This window comes from Camelus bactrianus, chromosome 10, assembly GCF_048773025.1.
Source record: "Camelus bactrianus isolate YW-2024 breed Bactrian camel chromosome 10, ASM4877302v1, whole genome shotgun sequence".
In the NCBI taxonomy this organism is placed as follows: domain Eukaryota; kingdom Metazoa; phylum Chordata; class Mammalia; order Artiodactyla; family Camelidae; genus Camelus; species Camelus bactrianus.
The window spans coordinates 29,930,898-29,955,111 of record NC_133548.1 but is presented as its reverse complement, the minus strand read 5'-3'; the positions used below and the strand labels follow the sequence as shown (position 1 = coordinate 29,955,111).

At 35.6% G+C, this 24,214-nt stretch overlaps 1 protein-coding gene across 1 annotated transcript in view; it reads left to right on the top strand.

Moving 5' to 3' along the window:
* Positions 1-24,214, top strand: part of ANO3 (anoctamin 3) — a 360,586-nt gene that overhangs the window by 222,236 nt on the left and 114,136 nt on the right. Inside the window, exons 6-7 of the mRNA XM_045523788.2 lie at positions 12,991-13,149; positions 24,107-24,207. Coding sequence (XP_045379744.2) covers positions 12,991-13,149; positions 24,107-24,207 — 260 coding nt within the window. The remainder of the gene's footprint in view (positions 1-12,990; positions 13,150-24,106; positions 24,208-24,214) is intronic.

Below are 24,214 nucleotides of genomic sequence, written 5' to 3'. Positions count from 1 at the left end.
GCAGTTCCTTTCCATTCTACTCATTTCTCCAATCCTAGGAAATGATTAATCTATATTCTGTATGTATTTACCTGCTATTGAATTTTATATAAATAGAATCATGTAATATATGATCTTTTGTTACTAGCTTCTTTCACTTTGTATAATATTTTCAAGGTTCATCTATGTTGTAGCATGTGTCAATATTTAATTCTTTTTTAAAGCTGAATAATATTTTGTTGTGTGGATACTACCATGTTTTATTTATGTATTTATCAGGTAGACACTGCATTGTTTCTTCTTTTTTACTATTATAAATAATGCTGCTATGAATGTTCAGGTACAAGTTTTTGTGTGGATGTGCATTTTCATTTTCCTGGGTATATACCTAGAGGTGAAACTGATGACTTAGTGACTCTACGTGTACACATAAACATTAGGAGTAATTGCTAAACTGTTTCCCAAAGCTTCTCTGCTATTTTACATCCCCACCAGCAATGTAAAAGGATTCCAGTTTCTCTGCATCCTTGTCAATACTGGTTTAATTTTTGTCTTTTTGATTATAGCCATCATAATGGTTGAAAAAAAAAGTATCTCACTGTGGTTTTGAGTTACATTTCTGTATAACTTTCATTGTGTTGAAAATATTTGAATGTGCACATGGCCATTTATGTATCTTAGTGGGAGAAATCTCTATTCAAATCCTTCTGTCTTTTTGTTTGTTTCTTACTTGTGCTATTGCTGTTGTACCTAAGCAATCATAACCTATAAACCCAAGGTCCCCAAAATTTACTCACATGTTTTTAGTCTAATAATTTTATAGTTTTCTCTGTTACATTTAGGTCTATGATCCATTTTGAGTTAGTTTTTGTGTATGGTTTAAGATGGGGGTACAACTTCTTTTGCACATGGATATACAGTTGCCCTAGCATCATTTTTTGAAAAGATCATTTTTTCCCCCCAACTAATTACATTGGCACTTTTGTTGACAGTCAGCTGATCATAAATTTATGAGTCATCTCTGGACTAGACTTAATGTTTGAATACCAATTCTAAAAGTCTGTCAAATGTAAAGTAGGGTTCAAATTAATCTTTCTCATATGGAATCTGAATCATCTGAATCAGTATCACTTATTAAAGAGACGATACTTTCACTTTCAGTATTTTGTAGCTCTCTTTGAATTTTATTTCTTTACCTTACTAGTTATTTAGATGTTTTATTTTTAATTTATAAATGTTTGTTTCCAGTATCATTGCTATTATTTTTGTTATTAATTTCTAGATCTTACCCAGCATAACCACACTATAGACTTGCCAGCATGTGTTATGGTTTTCTACCTCTTTTTTTCTACCTGGGAGCTAGATTTTTGAGACAGGAGGGAACAGGGCAGGGCATAACCGTTAAAAAAAATGACACAGTAATTGAAGATTTGACTCCCAGTAGACCATGAGCTTCATTATGCGATCACTGTAATATATTAGCATGCTAAATGACACACCTACAGTTGCCATGGCAGTTCCTAGGCTGACTGTAAAAGGTCAAAAAGTGAGTGGGGCCCAATTCCTGGGAATCCCTGCCCATTCCCCAAAGTAGTTGGAATAATCCTCCTGCTTGTTAGCATATGAAGTTACAGAGCCCATAAAAACTAACAATCCTGCCCCTCGTGGTTGCTCTCTTGCCTTCTGAGACAGTCCACACCCTTGTCTATGTGGTGTGTATCTACTTCTACTTTAACCACTCCCACGCCTCCTGGCCGATCTCTCTTTCCTAAACAACCCCATGCTCTGGGGCCGCCCCCAGCCTCTTGCTCTCTCTCGCCTTTAGTGACAGCCCACACTCTGTGGAGTGTGTATCTACTTTTACTTTAAACTAAACACACACACACACACACACACACACACCCTTCAATGTGTTGTGGACTCTCTGGCCTTCAGAGATGGCCTGCACTCTGTCTATGGAGTATGTATCTCTCTGAATAAATCTACTTTCACTCAGCTGTGTCTCGCTCTTGAATTCTTTCCTGTGCAAAGCCAAGGACTCTGACTTGGCCAGGTGCATTCGCCGGAGACCTGGGACACGACCACCTTCTCGTGCCCCATTTTCCAATATCATCTTTACATGCTTTCCTGTTACCTCCTCTATGAATTTCAAAAGATGTGTGTTTTATTTCATCTGTCACTTCTGGGTGTTTTATTGCATGAAGGTTTTGAAATGATCTGTTTGCCGTGTTGCTGGAATCACAGCCCTGCTTTCCTATTTTTATGCTCTGTTTCTGAAAATAGTGCTAGGTTTTACTAGGAGGATTTTACCTCTCTGCATGTCCCACTTCAGACTTTACTTCCTTGATCAAAAGGGGGCGCTGCATTCCAAAGTGCGCGCTTTGTATTCCAGCTGATTTGTGAAATTTGACGTCATTGAACGGAGACCGCTTTTATTTTGGAATGAGAGCAGCCCTTGTTTCCTGTTTTCTCCTTCATGATGGTAAAGGCGCTCACTCAGGTGGAAGTAAAACAGATCTCTACTGTCATTTAGTTTTCCCTGAAAAGACCTTTGGATCACTTTAGGGATGAATTCGGCTGCCAGGTAGTTATGTGAACATCATTCTGTGTGGAAATAAAAACCCTAGCCAAAGTTAATTGAGAAACCTGGGAGATGTTAAAAAAAAAAAAAAAACCAGCCTCTTGGAGAAATATTTGGAAAAAAAGAAGAGCATCATGAAAGTCACAGCTACAAGGGCGCTTTCTTGTTTTAGCACCACTGTTTGATTCATGGTGGGGGAACTGAGCAACGGAGAGGAAAAGCTGATTGTCTGAAGACACATCAGCAGGGATAGAACCATGAGTAAATCTCGATCCTTTCATTTCCGTAGTTTCCCCTTATTTCCTCCTGACATTTTCCAAACTGATATATTACCCCCCCAGTTGTTCACTGAGGAGTTTGGTGAATGAGACCATAAGCTTTCCTCCCTTCACACTGTCTTTCATAAGATTACTGTTTAAAACCAACCTTTTAATCTTACAAACCTGATTGTTAACTTTTGTCTAATTCACAAACCTTACTTTGGCAGGCAGCCTCTAGGATGGCCTGAATCATCTCCGACTCTTGGTGTTCACACTCTTGTATCATCCCTCCCCTGTGACTTGCTTCTAGACACTAGAGTAAGGCAAAGGAGATGAGGTGTCACTTCTGCGACTCTGCTGCTCTACGTAAGACTCTGCCTTGCTAGCCAGCTCACTCTGCAGACTCTTCTTGTCTGTTTGGTTAAGTAAGCTGCCATCATGGGAGTGCCCACATGTCAAGGGAGAGTAAGAAGCTTCTAGAAGCTGAGAGTGGCCTCCAGCTACCGGGAAAAAACTCACATACTCATTCCTTAGCCACAAAGATGAATTCTATCAAGAGTCTAGGTTATCTTGGAAGTGGATTCTCCCTAGTCAAGCCTGAAGAGGGGAGTACAGCCCTGCTGACACTTCGCAGCTTTGTGTGGCTGTCAGCAAAAGATCCCACTAAGCCATGCCTAAAATCCTGACCCACAGAAATGTAAGATAATATATCTGCATTGTTTTAAGTGCCTAAGTTTGTGGTAAGTTTTTTATGCAGCAATAGATAACTAATACACTTAGTGTAAGATACAGTATTCTGATACGTTAGAATGCAACCTCTTGCATGAATTTCTGGCATATCAATAATGGACCAGACTGAAAATTCTTAATCTAACTGAGATACACCAGCAGCTGCTTGTTAGCAGGACAAGGAAAAATATAATAACAATATGCTCTGTCTGACTGACCAAAATGGATTTGAAGTTTTGAGTAAATTAATTTTGTATAACGCATAAGCATTCATTGAATCAATTCAATAAACATTCAGTTAACAAGATGCTCTATCAGCACAATTCCAAGTGTTCAGTTGGACAAAAATTCAATGGCCTAATCTTATGAGTCTCTTTACTTTAAGAAGCTATATTTTCTAAGAACACTTTTTTTGTATTTACACACTTCCCTGGCTACACAAAGGCTCCCCTCTTTAGAATCTTCTCCCTCTCCTCTATATTCTGACTTAATAATCACATAATAATAATATTATTAATAATAATAAGCCTGTTTATAATATTTTGCATAATTTTTACTCCTGTCATTTATGCATTGTCTCATTTAACATACATTCACTGTGTCTTAAGTTCAGTTATGGGATGTTCAAATAAACAAGAGACCATCTTACTGATGCACCTTGCCTTACTTAATCCTCCCTTCACAATAACCATGTGAACTATCGAACCTTTCCCTTTTATAGAAAAAGAAATTTGACCGATATCTGTAACTCGAATCTTATTGCCCCAACTGCAAACCCCACATTTTTATTTCTATCTACTAAAAGAAAAGGATTTGCTTTAGATTATTAAAATAATCTAACATGGCCTTTACTGATGTTCCTTTAATGCACATAACTTAGTTGTGCATAGTGCTTGTCACTCTCTGGATTATATCATGTATTTCTTTACTATATGTGCCTTTCAGGCTATAACCTCGTGTTTTGCCTTGTGCATTGCTGTATTCTCAAAGCCTACAAGCATTCCTATCACATAGTGTTTGTGTGTGTGTGTGTATATATATATGTATGTAAAATAATATTTATTGAACAAATACATTGTCATATTGGAAAAAAAGAATTGTGCAGCTAAATGAAAACAAATATAGTCCTTCGCTTTTATTTTTGATACTTTCTTTGACTTAAAGTTATCTCTTTTTTCCCCCAAGATATAAATTTAACTAATATTGCTAAGGAAGTGGCAATAAGAGACACAAAGTAGCTTGTCAGCTACATGACTTTTAACTTAGCCTTAAAACAACTTTTAAAAACCACATTTTTTAAGCAGTTTTAGGTTCACAGAAAAATCGAGCAAAAAATCAGAGATTTCCCATATACCTTCTGCTCCCACACACACACATCCTCTTTCATTATTGGCATCCCCCACCAGAGCATACATTGTTACAATTGATGAGCCCACTTTAACACATCATCATCACCCCAAGTCTGTAGTTTACATTAGTGTTCACTCTGAGTGATGTACATTCTGTAACTTAGGACAAGTTTATAATATCATGGATCCATGTTATAGTGTCGTTCATAGTTGTTGCGGTACCCTAAAAATCCAAATGCCTGGCAACCTGTAATCTTTTTGCTGTCCCCATAGTTTTACCTTTTTCAGAATGTCACATTGTTGGAATCGTATAGTATGTAGCCTTTTCAAACTGACTTCTTTCACTTGGCAACTCAGTCATTTCTAAAGCTGAAAACAAAATTAGTATGATTTAAAAACAAGCCATGAAACTGAACTGTGTGAAGTTACCAAGCAATAGGAAGAACAGCAGTCTTTAGTCCTACCCTTTCCCACATGTCTCTTTGCCTCTAAACGTCTTCTCCCCAGGAGAGGGAAAAAGAATTAGATCTAGGTCAAGATTAAAGTCTGGAATGTTTATGGTGCTTTGTTATTGTTCTGTTTTGTTAAATATATAAAATGTGAAGCTACCATTTGGAGCCAACAGCTTTGTCCCAGCAGTTACATATCCTGTGGGCAGAGAGGCTGTGGAACCCATTTGCACCTGCCTCTAGGCCATGGTGGGAGGCAGTGGCTCGCTTCCTACCCTGTCTTCCCAAGAAGCACAAGCAGTGAGAAGGAAGAGGCACTGACCTGCTTCCCCCAAACCTCATTCCTTAATCTGGGGGTTACACAGAGCCACAGCTTGGGCATCCACTAAGTCTCAAGTGAGAGCGAGGGGAAGAGAACCCCTGTGGAATCCCAGGTGGGACAGGTGGCTCTTAGGCTGCCACCAGAGAAGAAGCTGTATGGCTGGCGTCTGATCCTGCTCTCAGCCCACCTTGTTGCCTTAGCTGTGCCTCTGAAAGGACAATCAACCTAGAATAACACTCCTCTCTGTTTTCTGTGCCTTACGCCCCCTGTATACTGTTATCCACCAGGTCTCAGAGGGAGCCTTCTGCACCTGGGCGACAAGGCGCCACTTAGGTTCCTTGAGAGATGTATAATTTTGTGAATCTTAAAATATTGTTTTTTAAAGTCAGTGTGGCATTGCCTGCTAAATAGTAAGCCGATCACGTGTGGAGGCCCTGCTGCCAAGATATCCACAAGCTGTCTCTGGAGTTGATGAAATCAATGCCATATTAATTGTAAATCGATTGAATTCCATGATTAGTAATGACTTTTAATCTGTGACATGCCACAATTATGAAATACACACATGCAATACGGAACAAGAGCCGGGTGAAAAGAGGAAGATGAAAATAGGAATAACGTCTCACTGAGCAGAGGCGTTGTAAAATTCATCTCAGACTGCCCGAATTCTAGTCCACACTCCAGCTGACTGACTCGCTGACCTGGGCGTTGTAACCCGCTGTTACCTAGGCTAATTCAGAAATGTTAGAAATGACATGCCAGATTCTTACAAAGATTAAATTAGTTGGTATGTATAAGTGCTTGGCTAAACATTCAGCATATAGAAAAGCTGTGATAAGTGTTAGCTGTAGTTATGACTACTGAATCAATCTAGCATTAGATAGAGATAATGTATCTCTGTGGCTAGTAGTACTAGGTTAGAGAGCTAATTCGGCAAATGAATTGTTCTTATAATTTTTTTCATTAAAATTATTAAAAATGTTGTATTTCCACAGGAAGCAACTTCAGTGGTAATAATAAAAATGATATAAAATGCATGATGCTTTCCAGGACCTTTTGGTTTCATTTCTCAGCAATAGCTGAAAATGTGCAGAATGCAAAACCTTTCCATCTATTTGATAGTCTGCCTCAATTTAAGCATCTGTGAAATGGGAAAAATAGTATCTATCTCTCAGTTTTTGTGAGTATGAAATGTGTTAATATACACAGAGCGTGTATATTACTATGTAGTTGTAGTATTTCATTAAATATTAGTTAGTTACTTTTTTCTTAAACAGCAGTTATTTCTGCCAGATTGAAAAGAGGAGCTGGAATACAATCATTTAGAGATGTATCCTTGTAATAAGAGTACTCTGGAGTTAACTGATTTAGAGAGGATTTGTATTTTTGATGACGATGTGAACTAGAAGTAGAGTTGACCTTCTGTTAAGGAGGCAGTAAGATGAGCCTGGCCAGGTTTTTTCCGGCAGTGAAGCCACACTGCATAGCACTGAGGTCAGATTTTCTGAGGTTCAGCAGACTCATAATTAAAGATGATTTGCAAAGAAAAATTTGAATAGTAATTCGATTTCTGGTATATTTTAAGTTAAGCTACTTGCATTAAAATTTATATATATATATATTAATATACTTTTTAATCCCCCAAGACACTTAGAAAATTACAACATTTTTCTTCTATAAGCACCATTTTAAAATGAAAAGTTTACTGATAGAAAAACCAGAATTTTGAGTTCAAGGTTTTCTTGGGCATGAGCTGCCCCTTCTTCCTTTCTCTGCCCTGCAATAAACCTTTCTCTGCTCTAAACGAAAAAAAAAAAAAAAGAAAAGGAAAACCAGAATTTTAATTAATCTGGTAGCACTTACTAAATTTCCACCCATGTGTGGAATTTCTTCTGAACCACACAGCATGTGATGTATTTTTGTTAGTTTTTTTTTTTTAATAGGGATTGTTTTGTTGTTGTAAATATGTGACTTTCTTGACAAAACTGCTTTTCATTTGTCTGGAATGAAAAAACATACTAAAAACCTTTTTTTTTCCCTATAATAGGTAAGGTCATAATAAGAGCTAATACAAGTGATGGTTTTAACTCTGAAATAAATTATAGTTGCATACCAAGGCTGTTTGGCTGTCTCTCTAATTAAGGAGTACAAAGCTAGAACTTCCAAGTAAAATGTGGCATCAGACTAACAGCATCTAGACTGCCATCTCCTAGCTTTCCATTAGAGATTGCCAGAAAAGGACACAGAAACACAACAGTGAACACCACTGCTGGAAACTAATGGGAAAAGTTTTTATTATTTGGAGATTTGTAGGATAGCGTTAAGGAACACAAGCCTGAAACACAGACACGTGGCCTTATTAACTGAAAGCAGCCTCATGGCACCCACATTATGGAGGAAAATAGAGCTAACCTAGCCCATGGTCTGTCCTTAACTTTGGGCTGCGAGGCCACACAGCCTACGAAACTGAGCATCCACTGTTCTTCTCAAGAGGTGCGGTTTTCTGAGCGCTCCAGAGTCACGCCCTGCTCCCTCTGCCCCACCTGTGCCTCTCTCTGTAAATCTAGACAAAAACCGAAATAATAATGGCAATAATTAGTTGCATCCAAATACTAAAGTTTGGATAAAAGGAACGTTGTGGGTGGGAGCAGATACTAGTAGCACCCGAGACCCATGCATATTGGGATGAGTATATTCTTTCATGCTACATATTATGGCAAAGGAAGTCCAATTTTGACCCTTGATGGCTTCTGGCACCCGTTAATCAGTTTTTCTCTGGCTACCCCCTGTCATTCTTCAACTCTGTAGCTCAGACCTCTATTACTGCACATGGTAGATAGCATTGTAACTAAACGTTTACATGCCCATCATTCCATATGTGTTCTAAAATCTCTGAAAGTATTCAATGTGTTCTTATTTTTATCTCTAGAGTTTAACACAACACCTAGCACACATTAGGTGTTCAATAAATGCTTGTTAGATTGAGAAGCATAAATACTAGAAAAAAATGTGCATCTCACAAACAAGCAGTAATTGTCATAATTTTTTATTTGAGGAACACCCTAAAATATGTTCTCATACAAAGAGGCAGAATTTTGTTGCTGTTTGCAAATGTACTAAAATCTTTGCAAACCTGAGCCATAACTTGCATATTCTCAAGATATTCTTTAGGAAGACTAGCTTTTCTGAAAATATGTGAGCTTCATGGTTTGCAATGCCTTAAGTAATTGAGTTGTTTTTAAAACTGTTAAAAGATTACATATCTGACGGATGTTCTGCTTCCCAGGGTCTCTGAGAAAAGATAGTTTTATTCTGTCTTCTGAGAACAATAAACAAGAAAAATCTGGTATTAAATTGAATGCATTCCTCACTGTAATTGTAAAGCATTTCACTGTACCAGATAAGAAATGAGTCTTGATTTCATGTGTGAACAGCCATTATATCAAACAAAGAAATTGTTCTTTTGGTGTCTAGATACAATGATATATCTACTAAATTTCCTGTCAATTCTACTTTAGGCAACAGGTTTGAACATGGGTTAATCAACATCCTGGTTAATGGTTGCCATATATGTATTAAAATAAAATATAATACTCAACCTTAAAATTATATGGAACTGATATTATTCTCTTTATACATAATTCAGAGATTTCCAAATCTCGCCATGCTTCTTTATTACCATTTTGATAACTACTTTTCATTTTGCCTGATAAACTGGTAGAACTTATTATTAATAACTTTAAATTGATAGAATAATTATATTATAAATTAGAATGCTAGTTAATAGAGCTTGATTATGAACATGTTTATGCAGACAGAGATGAAATTTGTGAAAAATACCTAAGGTCACTTACTGTACAGAGATGTAGATTTTATTTTAATAGTAAGGCAGCTGCTTCTCTGGGCAAGTTTAACATTTATTTTGCTCACTCAGTGTTAGAGTAGTGGATAACAATAGCTATCAGGGTTTCACTTTCAGTCAATCTCTTAAAATATGAAAAGCATATAAAATTTTTTTTTAAATTATCTTATCTTCTATTTCTGGGTCTTCCCACTGAAAGATTTTTGCCCTCACCTGTGACTAAATATATAATTTCTAGTAAAAGATTCAGATGATATTTAATGCTGGACTGGAGAGGATCATTTCCTTCAAACAGAAGAAAATGCAGAGAAAAATTTTATATAATCTTATTTTAGCCCAATCCTTATTTAGATTACCATGGAGATGCCTGGAGGCAGTGGGCCATATGTACAAAACAAGGGGCAAACCATGGCTATTTCAGTTCTGCTATAGTTTTGTGATTATTTATCTTAACTTACTGTAATTTGACTTATTAAATATTGGTGAGAAGAGGATGAGAAATGACCATATGATATTTTCTTGGCCTTGTATTTTTGAGGTTAGCCCTACCTGGATACATCTAATTATGGATTTTTCCCTTCTTTTCCTTCCCACCCTTCTTCCCTCCCTTCTTTCCTTCCTCCCTTTTACCCTCCCTCCCTCCCTTCTTCCTTCCTTCCTTTTTTTTCTTTCCTTCCTTCCTTCTTCACACATATATGCATTGACACTGACTGTGTTTGATCCTGGGTTAGATGTTTGAAATAATCTGTGAAATAAAACAGTAAAAATTGACTACCTTCATAAAATTGTATTCCAGTAGAATAAGACAGACCGTAAACAAATGAAAATTAATAAATAATTTAGGGATATATAACATGTTGGAATTTAACAGGTGCTATGGGAAAACAGATTAGGAAAAGTAGAATCAAGAGTGGCCTGGAAAGCAACAAGAGGGTCTTGAGGAGAGGAGTGACATTATGTAATTTATAACATAGAGGAACACTCAAGTGTCTCAACTGTCATGTTGAGAACAGACTCTAGAGGAGCAAAGATAGAAGCTAGGAGATGAGTCAGAATATTACAACAGTGTAGTCAGTAGATGATCTAGCTTCCACCAGAGGTAATGAAGGTATTAGAAAGTGGTCAGAGTCTAAATCTATCTTGAAGAATTTTCTGATGATTTGAGTGTTAAATGGGTGAAGAGAGGAGATAAAGATGACTCAAGATTTTTAATCCAATCAATTAAAGGGATAGATTTGCAACCAACCAGAACAAAGAAGATTTGGGGAAACAGCTGCTTGGAGAAAATAATGAATTCTATTTTGGACAGTTAACTGTGAGATGTACATTAGACATCCAGGTGAAGAAATCAAGAAGGCAGTTGGATACATAACCCTATGAATATTAATTATGTAGTTGTCAGCATATAGATGTTTAGTTAAAGCCATGAGACTGGACAAAAATCTCAAGGAAGGGAATGCAGATATAGAAGGCCAATGACTGGTCCTTTAACAATTCAGAAGAAGAGAGCAATCATCGAAAGCTAAGAACAAGGAACCATCTAAACAAGAGAAAATCCAAATAAATTAGACGTCCTGTGAGTGAAAAGAAAAAATAATTTAAGGAGGAGTGAGTGAGTAGACTACTGAAAGGTAAGGTAAGAACAGGATAGAAAATTGACGATTGAACGTATCAATTGAGTATGTCATTGGTGACCTTGACAAGAGAAATCTATGGAGTGGTGGAGGTGGAAGCACTCCTAAGTCTGAAGTTAATTTTGTCTTCTGTGCCCATAAATCCTCATTATCTCTATCCTATAGGAGCTGTAATGACCTTTTGTGGGGTTAACCTTCTAATACTGCCTATAAATACCTAGTATATAGATGAAAGTCCTAGCTTCACTATTATCTTTTCCATGACATCTGGAATGTCATGGCTTCTTTGGCTTCTGTGTACTCAAGTCAGTATCTACCTTAATGAATTATGATAATTAAATTAACCTCATAAAGCACCTGGCATGTTGTCTGGCACCATAGAAAGTGATCAATCAGTGATAGCTGTTATTAACATTATTATGCAATGACGAGGCCTTGGTGACTCTGCTGGAGTTGGTTACTTAGTCATTTTATGATACCCAATAAAATAATCCTTGGGATCTCAAAACTTCATCATTCACTGAAGAAAATGCTGTGCAAAGTCTTCTTGCCCCTAGACGTGGGAATCTTTAGTACCCTGAATTTACACACTTTGAACCTATTCTTTCTAAAAATCCAGAGTTCCTGAGGCAGCCTAACCTGTCTCTATAGGATGACAGTCTCTCAGATATCTATGACTCCTTGGCCATCAGGTTACTCTGGTCCTCACTTTTTTTACCTTGAGCTGCATATATGTTCCAAGCAAGCTTCTCTAAAGAAGTTTGAGATGCCTTTGTCTGACATTGTCAGATACCTCCCCAAATATTAGGACATTTTTAAAATTTCGAGAATGCCTGTTTGGGAAAAATGGAATAAAGAGCTGGTACAGATGTTCAAATAGTTTGATAGAAAATATGGAGAAAGGAGGACGACGTATATAATAGCTAAGAACACGAACCTGGAATCAAAACTGGATTCAAGTCCTGGCTCATCAATAATGTTGAACAGTATATTGACCAAGTGCCACCCCCTCAAAAGAGACCATCAGGAAAATCTGTTAATCGATAAAACTGATTTCATTAAAGCTATAGTAAATAAGGATACCATCTGAGTCTTTTACTAGTATTTTAAGAAGATGAAGTCAGGGGAGATTTCAAAGGGTTCTAGGACCTGGGCTGTTCTAGAAAACAGCTGGGATAGGTGGGCACAGCAAGCTGAGGGCCTTTAAGCAGTCTTAAAAAGCAAGTGATTAGTCTTGAAAAGACGCTATGTTAGTTGAAGCATAGTCTTATATTTTGAGAGCAAGTATTTCTTGGAGCAAGAAGCTCAGAATTATTGTTTGGTTTACTGTTGTTGAACATGGGTTTAGGAAAATAATGTCTGGTCTGAGTATTATTTAATATAGGAAATTATGTTAATTTCAGTTCTCAGTACTTACGTTTAAGTGCCAGTGTCTTTATCTTCGAAGTGCAAGTTTGAGTATTAAATAAGATAAAACATGTAAAGCATTTATGTCTGGGCCTGATTTTGAGAAAATGTTCAACATGTGTAAGCTGGTATCATTTTTATAGAATCTTACTGAGTAAAACATATGCATTTTGATGCTAACATCAGGGGGATCCATGTTCTGTTCTGGTGTCTGCCTGATTTCAAATCCTGGAACATCACTCTTTAGCTTGTCTCTTGCTGTAGATTTTAAATTTTTTAAATGATCTTTCCATATCTCATAATTGGAATGTAAAGACATTTTTATATTGGATTGCCAACATTCAAATGGAAGTCAATGAAACCAAAATGTGTGTGCTTGTCTAACCCACACTGCTAACAACCATTGCTTTGTTTGCAGAATGACATGAATTACATAGCATCCAGTGGACTTCTATTCAAAGATGGCAAAAAACGGATTGATTACATCCTGGTTTATCGAAAGTCAAATATACAATATGACAAAAGAAACACATTTGAAAAGAACCTAAGAGCAGAAGGCTTGATGTTGGAAAAGGAGGTAGGTTCTTTAGTAATATTAGTTATGTGATATAATATACTGGAAGAGATATGATCATTTATGTTTTAGTATGCAAGTGTGTAATGCATGAGTTTTTAAAATGTATAGCGATTTTCTCCCAAATGTAAAAGAAATGCAAATGTATAGTCCCATTTAAAAATGTATTCCTATTTTACTCTATACATTTCTATAAATTTAAATATTTTTCAAAGGGCATAACTATTTTTATAACTGTAAAAATTGAAGAAGGAATGATTATACCAATGTAAAGTACAAAACCCTATGAAAAGAAAAAAAAATGTTGAAAGAAAAGAGTTTGCTTGGAACTGTGAATGGAACTGTTTCTTCCTAATCCTGTTTCTTTAATGCTTTATTAAAAGACTTTATTTTTTAAAGCAGGTTGAGGATCACAGTAGAATAGAGAGGTAGATACAGAGATTTCCCATATGCCCCTTAGCCTCCAACATGCATAATCTCTCCTATAATCTGCATCTCCTACCAGAATGATATATTTGTTACAATTGATGACCTACATTGACACCTCCTTATCACTCAGAGTGCATAGTTTACATTACAGTTCACTCTTGGTGTTGTACATTCTATAGGTTTGGACAAATGTGTAATAACATGTATGCATATTATAGTATCATACAAAGTATTTTTATTGCTCTAAAATTATCTGTGTTCTCCTTCTGAATCTGTCCATCACCCCAACCCCTGATATTTTTAGTCTCCATAGTTTTGCGTTTTCCAGAATGTCATATAAGTGAAATCATACAGCATGGAGCCTTTTCAGATTGGCATATTTCACTGAGTGGTATGCATTTAAGCTTGCTCAATGTCTTTTCATGACTGTACAGCTCATTTCTTTTTAGTGCTGAATAATATTCCATTATCTGGAGATACCACAGTTTATTTATTCACTTACCAATTAAAGGACACCTTCATTGCTTACTAGTTTGGGGAAGTATGAATAAAGCTATTGTAAACATCCTTGTGCAGGTTTTGGATGGACATATATTTTCAGCTTCTTTGGGTAAATACCAAGGATTGAATTGATTATTGTATGGTAATAGTATGTTCAATTTTGTAAGATACCTCCAACCTTCCAAAACAGCTGTACCATTTTGCATTCCCACCAGCAATGAATAGAGTTCTCTGTTGCTTTATATCTTTGTCAGGACTTGCTATTGTCGGTATTCTTGGACATTGGCCATTCTGATAGGTGTGTAGTGGTATCTCATTTTTAAAATTTTTTTTTTATTTTCCTGATGACTTGTGATGTGGTACATCTTTTCATACACTTATTTACCATCTGTGTATCTTCTTTGGTGAGTTGTCTGTTAAAATCTTTGCCTTGTTTTCTAATTGAGTTTTTTTTTATTGTTGAGTTTTAAGAGTTCTTTGTATATTTTGGATAATATTCCTTTATTAAGTGGATCTTTTGCAAATGTTTTCTCCCAGTCTATGGCTTTTCTTCTCATGCTCTTGGCATTGTCTCTTGCAAAGCAGAAGTCCAGCTTATCAATCATTTCTTTCATGTATTTGCACTTAATGTTGCCTCTCAAAAGTCCTCACTGTAAATTATCTCATATAAATTATATATGTAAGGTCATATGAATTATCTCAAATGTTATCTCCTAAGACTGTTGTATTTTACATTTAGGTCTGTGATCCATTTTTACTTAATTTTTATGAAAGGTGTTAGGTCTGTGACTAGGTTAATTTTTTTTAACATGTGAATGTCCAATTGTTCCAGCACCATTTGTTTAAAAGATTGTCTTTGCTCCATTGCATTACTTTTGCTCCTTTGCAAAAAATCAGTTGACTTTTATAAGTCAGGTTGATGTTTATGTGGGTCTAATTGTGAGCTCACTATTCTATTCCATTGATCTACATGCTTATTCATTCACCAATATCATTACTGTAGCTTTAGAGTAAGTATTGAAGTCAGGTTATCAATCCTCCAACTTTGTTGTTCTCTTTCAACATTGTATTGGCTATTCTGAGTCTTTTTTCTCTTCATGTAAAATTTATAATCAGCCTGTCAATATTTACAAAATAATTTGTTGAAATTTTGATTGTCCTTGCCTTAAATCTGTAGATCAAGTTGGGAAGAACTGACATCTTGATAACACTGTCTTCTTATCCATGTACATGGAATATCTCTTCATTTATTTAGTTCTTTCTTCTTTGATCACATTCATCAGAATTTTATAGTCTCCCTGATACAGATCTTGCATGTATTTATTTGATTTACATCTAAGAATTTAATTCTTTGGGGTGGTAATTAAATGATATTGTGCTTTTAATTTTAAATTCTATATGGTCATTGCTGGTATATAGGAAAGCAATTGACTTTTATATATTAACCTTGTATCCTTCAACCCTGCTATAATTGCTTATTGGTTTCAAGAGGTAGGTTTTTTGTTTGTTTGCTTGTTTGTTTGTTTTTTGTCTATTTATTTGAATCTTCTGTGTAATGATCATGTCAGTTGTGAACGAAGTCAGTTTTATTCCTTTCCTTCCAATCTGTATACCTTGTAGGTCCTTTTCATGCCATAGTGTATTAGCTAGTACTTCCAGTATGATGTTGAAAAGGAGCGGTGAGAGGGGACATTCTTACTTTGTTCCTTATCTTACTAGGAAAGCTTCTAGTTTCTCAGCATTAAGTATGATGTTAGCTGAACATTTTTTGTAGATATTCTTTATCAAGTTGAGGAAGTTCCCTTCTATTCCTAGTTTATTCCAAGTTTTTATCATGAACAGGTTTCATATTTTGTCAAATGTCTTTTTGTATCTATTAATATGATCATATGATTTTTTTCTTTTAGCCTTTTTGTGAGATGGATTACATTAATTAATTTTCAAATATTAAACCAGCCTTGCATACTTGGATAAATCTCAGTTGGTTGTGGTGTATAATTTTTTATACATTATTGGATTCTGTTGCTAATATTTTGTTGAAAATGTTGCATCTATGTTGATGAGATACATTGGTCTGTAGTTTTGTTTTCTCTGAATATCTCTGTCTGGTTTTGGTGTTAGGATAATGCTGGCCTCTTAAAATGGGTAAGAAAGTATTTTCTCTGCATCTGTACTCTGCAAGAGATTGTAGAGAATTGGTACAACTTCTTTCTTAAATGTTTGGTGGAAATCATCAGTATACTCATCTGGGCCTGGTGCCTTCTGTTTTGGAAGGTTGTTAATTACCAACTCAATTTCTTTAATAGGTATAGAATTATTCAGATATATTCCTTTTGTGTGAGTTTTGACAGATTGTGTCTTTCATGGAATTGGCTTATTTCATCTAGGTTATTAAATGTGGCCTTAGAGTTGTTCATAGTATTTTTTAACTAATCTTTTAATCTCCATGTCTCTTCTTTCATTTCTGATATTGGTAATTTATGTTGTCTGTTTTTCTTAGCCTGGCTAGAGTCTTACTGATTCATTGATCTCTTCAAAGAGCCATCTTTGGGTTTAATTGATTTTTTTTTTCCTACTGATTTCTTGTTTTAAGTTTCATTGATTTCTAATTCTTTTTCTTTTCTTCTGTTTATTTTGGGTTTAATTTGCTCTCTTTTTTCCTATTTCCTAAGATGGAAACTCAGATTACTGATTTTAGTTCTTTCTTTTTGTCTAATATATGCATTCAATGCTATAAATTTTCCTTTAAGCACTACTTTCACTGTCCTAAATATTGAAAATTTACATTTTGATAAATTGTGTTTTTATTTTTATTTATTTCAAAATATTTTTTATTCTGAGATTTTTTTCTTTGTCTCGTGTTATTTAGAAGTATGTTGTTTAACCTCCATATATTTGGGGATTTTCAGGTTACCTTTCTGTTATTAATTTCTAGTTTAATTTTACTGTGGTTTGAGAGACCACATTGTATGGTTTCCATTCTTTTAAATACGTTGAGGTGTATTTTATGGCCCAGAATATTCTCTTTTTTGCTGAATGGTCCATGTGAACTTTAGAAAAATGTGTATTCTGTTGTTGGATAAAATAGTCTACAGATGTCATTTATATTCAGTTGATTGATGATATTACTGAGTTCAACTATGTCCTTGCTGGTTTTCTGCCTGCTGGATCTATTTCTGATATAGGAGTGTTGAAGTCTCCAACGAAGATAGTGGATTCATCTATTACTCCTTACATTTCTACTAGTTTTGTCTCACATAATTTGAGACTCTATTACTAGGTACATACAGTTTAAGAATGTTATATCTTCTTGGACAATCAACCTTTTTATCATTATATAATGCCATTTTATCTCTCATAACTTTCCTTTCTTCAAATGGTTTTTTTTAAAATGCTCTTTAAAGAATTTTTTTTCCAAGTGAAACAATAAAATTAACAACATTCACTAGAAAAAAAAAAAAGAAAAATAGGAAGTAAAAGCATATCTCTCATAGTCTCATTATCGAAAAATAAACCACTCTTGCTATTTTAGTTAAACATTCTAGGGTTTTAAAGAAACATATTTATCACATTACAGAAAGAAAAAAAAACTTATGTAAAAAAATCAAAAGTATAAAAATATACAAAATAAAAACTAAAGTATTTACCTTCAGTGTAGATTCCTCATTTGGGCTCTAGACACAAATTTCAAACATTTTTACTTCTATTTCTCAATGTAGCCCAAATGAGGAGTCTACACTGAAGGTAAATGCTTTAGTTTTTAGATTATAGATGGTAACATAAACCGTGGTTATGATGAAATCACTAGAGAGAATGAGGGGGAAAAAATAAACCTAGGAGTGAACCTATAAAAGTAGGAAAGGAAAACAGATGGTTTAAGGAGTTGGACATAGGTGGAAGACGAAGAGATGAGGAGTCACAGGGAAGAGTGGTTACCAGGGCAAAATACTGCTAAGAAGTCAGGTAAGACAAGAAAGAGGCCCAGTTAGTTGGAGGATGTAGAAATCTTTGGTGAAAACAGTGAGTCATTTCTATGAAGACATAGACTTGAAAGCTAGTTTGGCATGAAGGGTGACTGGATAGTGGGAAAATAGAGGCAGCAGCAAACGTCGTCAGCTTGCTCCTCTGTGAATGGGAGGATGAAGAGCGACACCCAGAGAGGGAAACGAGGTCTCATGAGGTTTCACTTCTTTCTGTCTTTCTTATACGACATGTTTAAATGATGACGAGGAAGACCCAGGAAAGAAGGGTGAATGGAGAGAAGCAGGGAGAGAAGGGAAGAGAAGGACAGGGAAGAAAAGGGAGAGAAAGACTGAGGAAACAGAAGATTGATGAGATTTTAAAAATGCCTTCTGGGGAGGGTGACTGGGAAGAGCCAGTATAGAGTTAGAAATAATCAAGTATAGTATCAAGGAATATTAAGATTCTGGGATTGCATTTCAAAGTTCATTTTCTGCAATTATTTATTTTGCTCTCCAAAGGTACATTTACCTATGTTCCTATTCTAAGAATGATGACATTGATTTTTTTAAATGGTTGAGTTCATTAGACCAGATTAATTATCATAGTGTTAATGTATAAAAGCAACCTGCTATGACAAACACAGTTTAAGGGAACAAAACAGGAATTTTCCCAACCACGTTTTTAAAAAAATCAGTATCATGTGTATTGCCCTTTTAAGCAAGCAAACATAGAAAGAAACGTAACTCTCTAAGATAGAACCTAGATATATTTTTAATTTAAATCTTATGTTAACTGATGACCAACTGGTATATAAATACTTATAGTTATCTCAACTATTACATCCAATGTTTTGCATTATCACAAAGATTTATTTCCTCTTATAGTTTCTACTACTAGAAGCTGTGGACTTTGTTTGCAACTGATTTTAATCAATATTAAATTGAAAATATTTAGGGCTTGTGACAGGAGGAAAGGGAAAATGAAATTGTGAAAATGTCAGCAAGTATTGGATTTGTTAGCTGAAAAAATGAGCATATTCCCCAGGGAACAAATTCCCATTTTTTTAAAATTTACATTTGCCAGAGTTAAGCACTGAGCCTGGCACAGAGTAGATCTCAAATCCTCATTAAATTGCATGTTGATGTGGACAGTTTCTAGATGGTTGCATCACCAGCAGATAATGATGCGTATTTGAAGGCTGTGTGAATGAACAGGTAGATGATCTATAACAGTCAGGACAGATGCTTTGTTATCCAAGTATATTTCCAGATCATATCAGCATTTTGTCTTTATCTTATCTTACACTTAATACCATGAGCTTCCATATTTTATTTATTTTTTTTGGAGCTCTCTGCCACCAACTGGCAGAGTGATCTTGTAAAAACACATTTTTTAATTTCTTTTTCTCTCGAGAATGAATGTTCTACCTCTTGGGAATTTTGGACGGAATAATTAAATAATAATGTGAAGTGTGAAGGCAGTGGGTGTTTTGTTCCCTTGGAAAAGCCTGCCTTCATCAGAGCTAAACAGAATAGTACCAGATTGGGAGCTTTTGATTCCAAGGGAGAAAGTAATCTTTCTCCCTGCCAACACCAGCCCTTCACCAACCCCCTGCTCAGTAGCTGCAAGAAAATAAAACTACTTTTGTTTTTGTTATTGTTGTTGTTTTAAGTAGAGGTATAACAAAAGAGAAATTAAGCTGAGGAAATTATAAGAGAAGACAATTCATGCTGCTTGGAAAAAAATCTATATATGTATAAAGTTAAGGCATACAAAATTAGAAATGTTCTAGCTGTGTGTGCACTTAGCTTCACATTTCACTCATTGATGGTAGAGTTCTTCTAAAGCATTTCCTTTATTTAAGTGTATTAGATTTTTTTTTCACATCTTAAAGGTTGACAGGAATTAATTAATAATCAGTGCTAAGCCAGCCATTCATGATACTAATTTGAATCCTGACATAGTACCTCTTCCAGAATAATTCTGGCTTGTTTGCTTTCTTGTCTTTATCATCTCTTGCTTAGGTACAAGTTTCACAGACTGTGTATTCAAAATAAGTAAACTTATTCATTCATTCATTCATTAAACAAATGCTTAGTGAGTGATTACTGTGCACCTAGGTGCTTGGTACACATAAATGAACAAAGCAAATATTTGTTCTCTCATGGCACACACATAAATAAGCAGACTCATTCATTAGAAGATAATAAATACTAAAGGGGAAAAAAGAAAGGTGAGAATGATGGAGTGAGAGCAGGCAAGTAATAGCAAGTGATCAAATGATGGACTCAGAGTGAGGAAGAGGGAGACTAGTAGGAGGGGGGTTAGCAAGATATTGAGGGAGATAAAAGGCTTTATAGGTCTTTGACAAAACTTTGGTTTTCACTCTGACTGAAATGGGGTTCTGAGAAGTTACATGGTTTGAGTTAGATTTTTAAAGAATAACTCTGGTCATTGCACTGCCAATAGACTTTTGGGAACAAGAATGTGAAAAAAGGCTCCATTAGAAAGCACTGTAGGAATCTCAGCCAGAGGTGGTGGTGACTTAGACCAGGGTGGTAGCTGCAGAGGAAGTGGGGAGCGATCAGATTCTAGCTATGTGTACTGTAAGGGAAAGCTAGTCAGGAACCAACAGGTAGCATGAAACACAGGTTCTCCTGCTGTGGAGGTTAAACCTTCCCAGATCTCTCCCAACACCCACGCCTGTGTTGGTCATTCCTCCTTCATGCTGCTTATGTGTTCTGGCAACCAACACGCCTAAGCTTCAGGAACCATGCTGCTCTGTGGGAGAGTGTGCTCTCCATGCATACTGGAATAAGGCTTAGCTCCTAAGAGACTATTTATTGTCCTGAGATCTGCCTATTCCACAATTGAGATCCTCACTTTCAAACTTGCATGAAACTATTGAAGAGAATGCAATGATCCAACATCAGTACATTTCTCAAGGGCTTGATTTTTGAGTCTGAAATCATCCCACATGTAAAAGGTGTCATTCTGGTATAGACTGATGTTGTCTGAGTCTAGACTCATCAATTTTCATAGAGGTCTCACTTCTAGATTCTAGGGATAATGAGCACTAAATATGTTTTCTGTAATCTTAAGGGTCTCATTTTCTCTATCTTTGAGTAACTGCTGAAAAAGAACCCACATCTCCCCAGGAACAAACAATAACATACAGGCATAGAACAATTTAAATACATACAGATAAAATTTCCAAAGAAACTATAATCTATAGAAATACAGTTTTATTACAATTTATACCCAGGTTATATACCAGAAAAAATATTTAACTCTTCAATCACTTGAGTCAACTCACTCTACTTCAGAGGTTTCCCCAAATCATAGGTTGTTACTGGCTTTATACTTGTATAACTCAAAGCCTGTTATAGAAGGCTTACAAAACCAAAGGGAAGGCTCCACCAAAGATGAATCACATCTCTATTTACTGACCAAAAGAAAAAAGAGAAAGATTCTAGTTGAGCTTGGAAATTAGCCATTATTTTGGCCATGGTCTATCCAAGAGGCATTCTGTCAACTGAGAATTCTAGATAACCTCATATATTTGGGTCCTTTATAGTCCAGTCTCCCCTAAGACTCACAATAACTCTGTAAGTTAAGATCATTCACTCCATTTCTTAAGAGAGAAAACTGAGGATCAGAGAAGTTAGGTATTTCCCCAAGGTCAGAGAACTGCTAAATTGTAGAGATGGAATTTGTCCTTAACTCTTTGTGATTCCAAACACTATGGTCTTTGTACCATATCGTGTGATTTATTCTAAGTAGGCAGTTAGGGTTAACGTATAAATTGTGGTTGGTAAGTGAAAAGTAAGTTGGTATAATACCAGTAGACAACACCATCATTTCAAAAGAAGGATCTTCAGTATCATTTTCAATACAAGAATTCTTGTATAGATAAGGCAGGAAAAACTGTAACAAAGCATGAAATGCTTTATCTTACAATTGCCTCAGGTGAGAGAATCATTTAAATAGGTGAATGTCTATGCTTTTTTTTTTTTTTTTTTAATATTTGGTAAAGATATCCTTATCTCTACCACTCCTGCACAGAAATCTTTCAACCAAGTCTGGGATAGTCACTAAAAAGAGCCTAGAGATATTAATATCATAATTACTCTTTTTTTCCTTATACAGTGACAGATTTCTAGCTGGGTAAAAAAAGGTGTATTTTTGAATAAATAGTTATTTGAATGAATTAGTGCTCATTAAAAAAGTATACACATTATTTCCTCAAGCATAGCTAAAGTTTGTAAATTTGGTCTGAATTCAAAGGCCTGTAGATATTTAGCACATACTTTGCCTTCTGTCACTGTCAATTTTTATTTTCATCATTCTTTATCTTTAATTTAAAGCAAACATATTTGAAGAAGGAAAGCCCTTTGTAAATTGCACTGGAAGCCTCTTTTGCTATTTTTCCTATGGTGATTTGCAAAATACTAGTACATCAACAGATGTGGTATGTGTTTGGACCAAGGGGTTTTTTTGTTTTTTTTTTTTCAAAATTCTAGAAATTCAGTTTATGTATTTACCTTCTTATATATTTTAGCAAACACTTGCATATTAAAGTATCTCACGAGTACTCTAGTAAGAAACCCAAAGTTGTGTTGACCATGGCACATCCTCCCCCATCCCCCCACCTTTTTCCATAATATTCTATGGAAACAACTTTGGCAAATGCTGGTCTGTGAAACTGCCTACCCAGTGAATGGTGGTCAGTCTGAAATCTGCATCTGAATATTAATCCAATGATTGTCCCAGGGCTCTCTAATAATACTATTTTTGAAAGAGTACTATAAATTTAAAAGATTGTTCTGGCAAATTCTTGAAATTAACCATATCTAGAACATAGGGCTTTAAGACTATTTATGAAATTTGTACAATTTAATTTTTAAATATATATGATTTTAAATTTGACTGATAAATTTCTTCCATACTTTTGAGTTTTTAAGATTGGTATGTTTCTTGGGAAGTTCTGTCTAGCTGAAATTTAAAGGAATGATGTTAACCAAATAGAGTCCAGCTATGTGTAACCTGACAGGTGTGCCCGAATAGAAGCAAAGAGCAGTTCTTCCTTCACATAATTCAGCTTCTCTCATCATTTGACGGGTAGGCTCTGTGAAATTCACTGCTAGAATGGCTGCAAAGTTCTTACTTGCTCTATGAGCCTCAGGTATTGTAGGAACTTCCAAAAATGACCGCCTGTGTTTTTTTCTTTTGAAGTAGAATGTGAACATGAATGATACATAGTGCCAAAGTAGTCAATTATTTAGTTACTTATTTTAGACCACAAGACCAAATCTAGGACTCTTGATGATTATCTGGTTCAAAAAGTTACAAGCAAAAGTACTCAGAAAGTGGAATTCAATGCTGGGAATTCCTAAGAGTTAGACCAGGGCACTCAATTTTATTAAATGCTTCTTAGATAATTCTGATGCATACTTTATTTTGCTTAAAAATCTCTTAACTAGATCAAAGACACTTAAATTCTTATGATACCTTGCAGGAAAAAGTATACTCACCTTTTAAGGTTAGAGCAAGCGTGCAAATTTGGCAGCTCTGTAAGGCCATGGACTTGTAAGATTTATGCTCTGTTTATCCCCAGGATTTTCCTAGGACCTAGCAAGTAGTAATTAATAAAATGTGCTAGAAGAGTAAGTGAATGAATAACTGGTGGCAACTATCAGTGTTGTCTACCCCACGCCCCACCCACTGTGCAGGAATGAGAGGATCATGAGAAAGTGTCCACTAAGAATAACTTCAGATTCCTAATTGGCTCATGATTGTTCTTACTGGGGATTCTGGGTCTTAATAACGATCAAGGGAAGAAAACGCACTCATTCACATGGATGGTTATTTCCTGCACACAGTGGCATTATTACATATTATTAAGGTATTTTTGTATTAAGAATTTTCATTCCTATAAATTCTCTTTAAATCGGTGATAATGATTCTTGTGTAGACAAGGGAACAATGTTTTTTTTTTTTCTCAAATCAAACTGTGGCATGATATCATCAGTGCTGATTCTAAGTGGTGCTTGTTCTGCTATTGCAGCCGGCGGTTGCAAACCCTGATATCATGTTTATTAAAATTCACATTCCATGGGATACGCTGTGCAAGTATGCAGAGAGGCTGAATATCAGAATGCCCTTCAGGTACTTT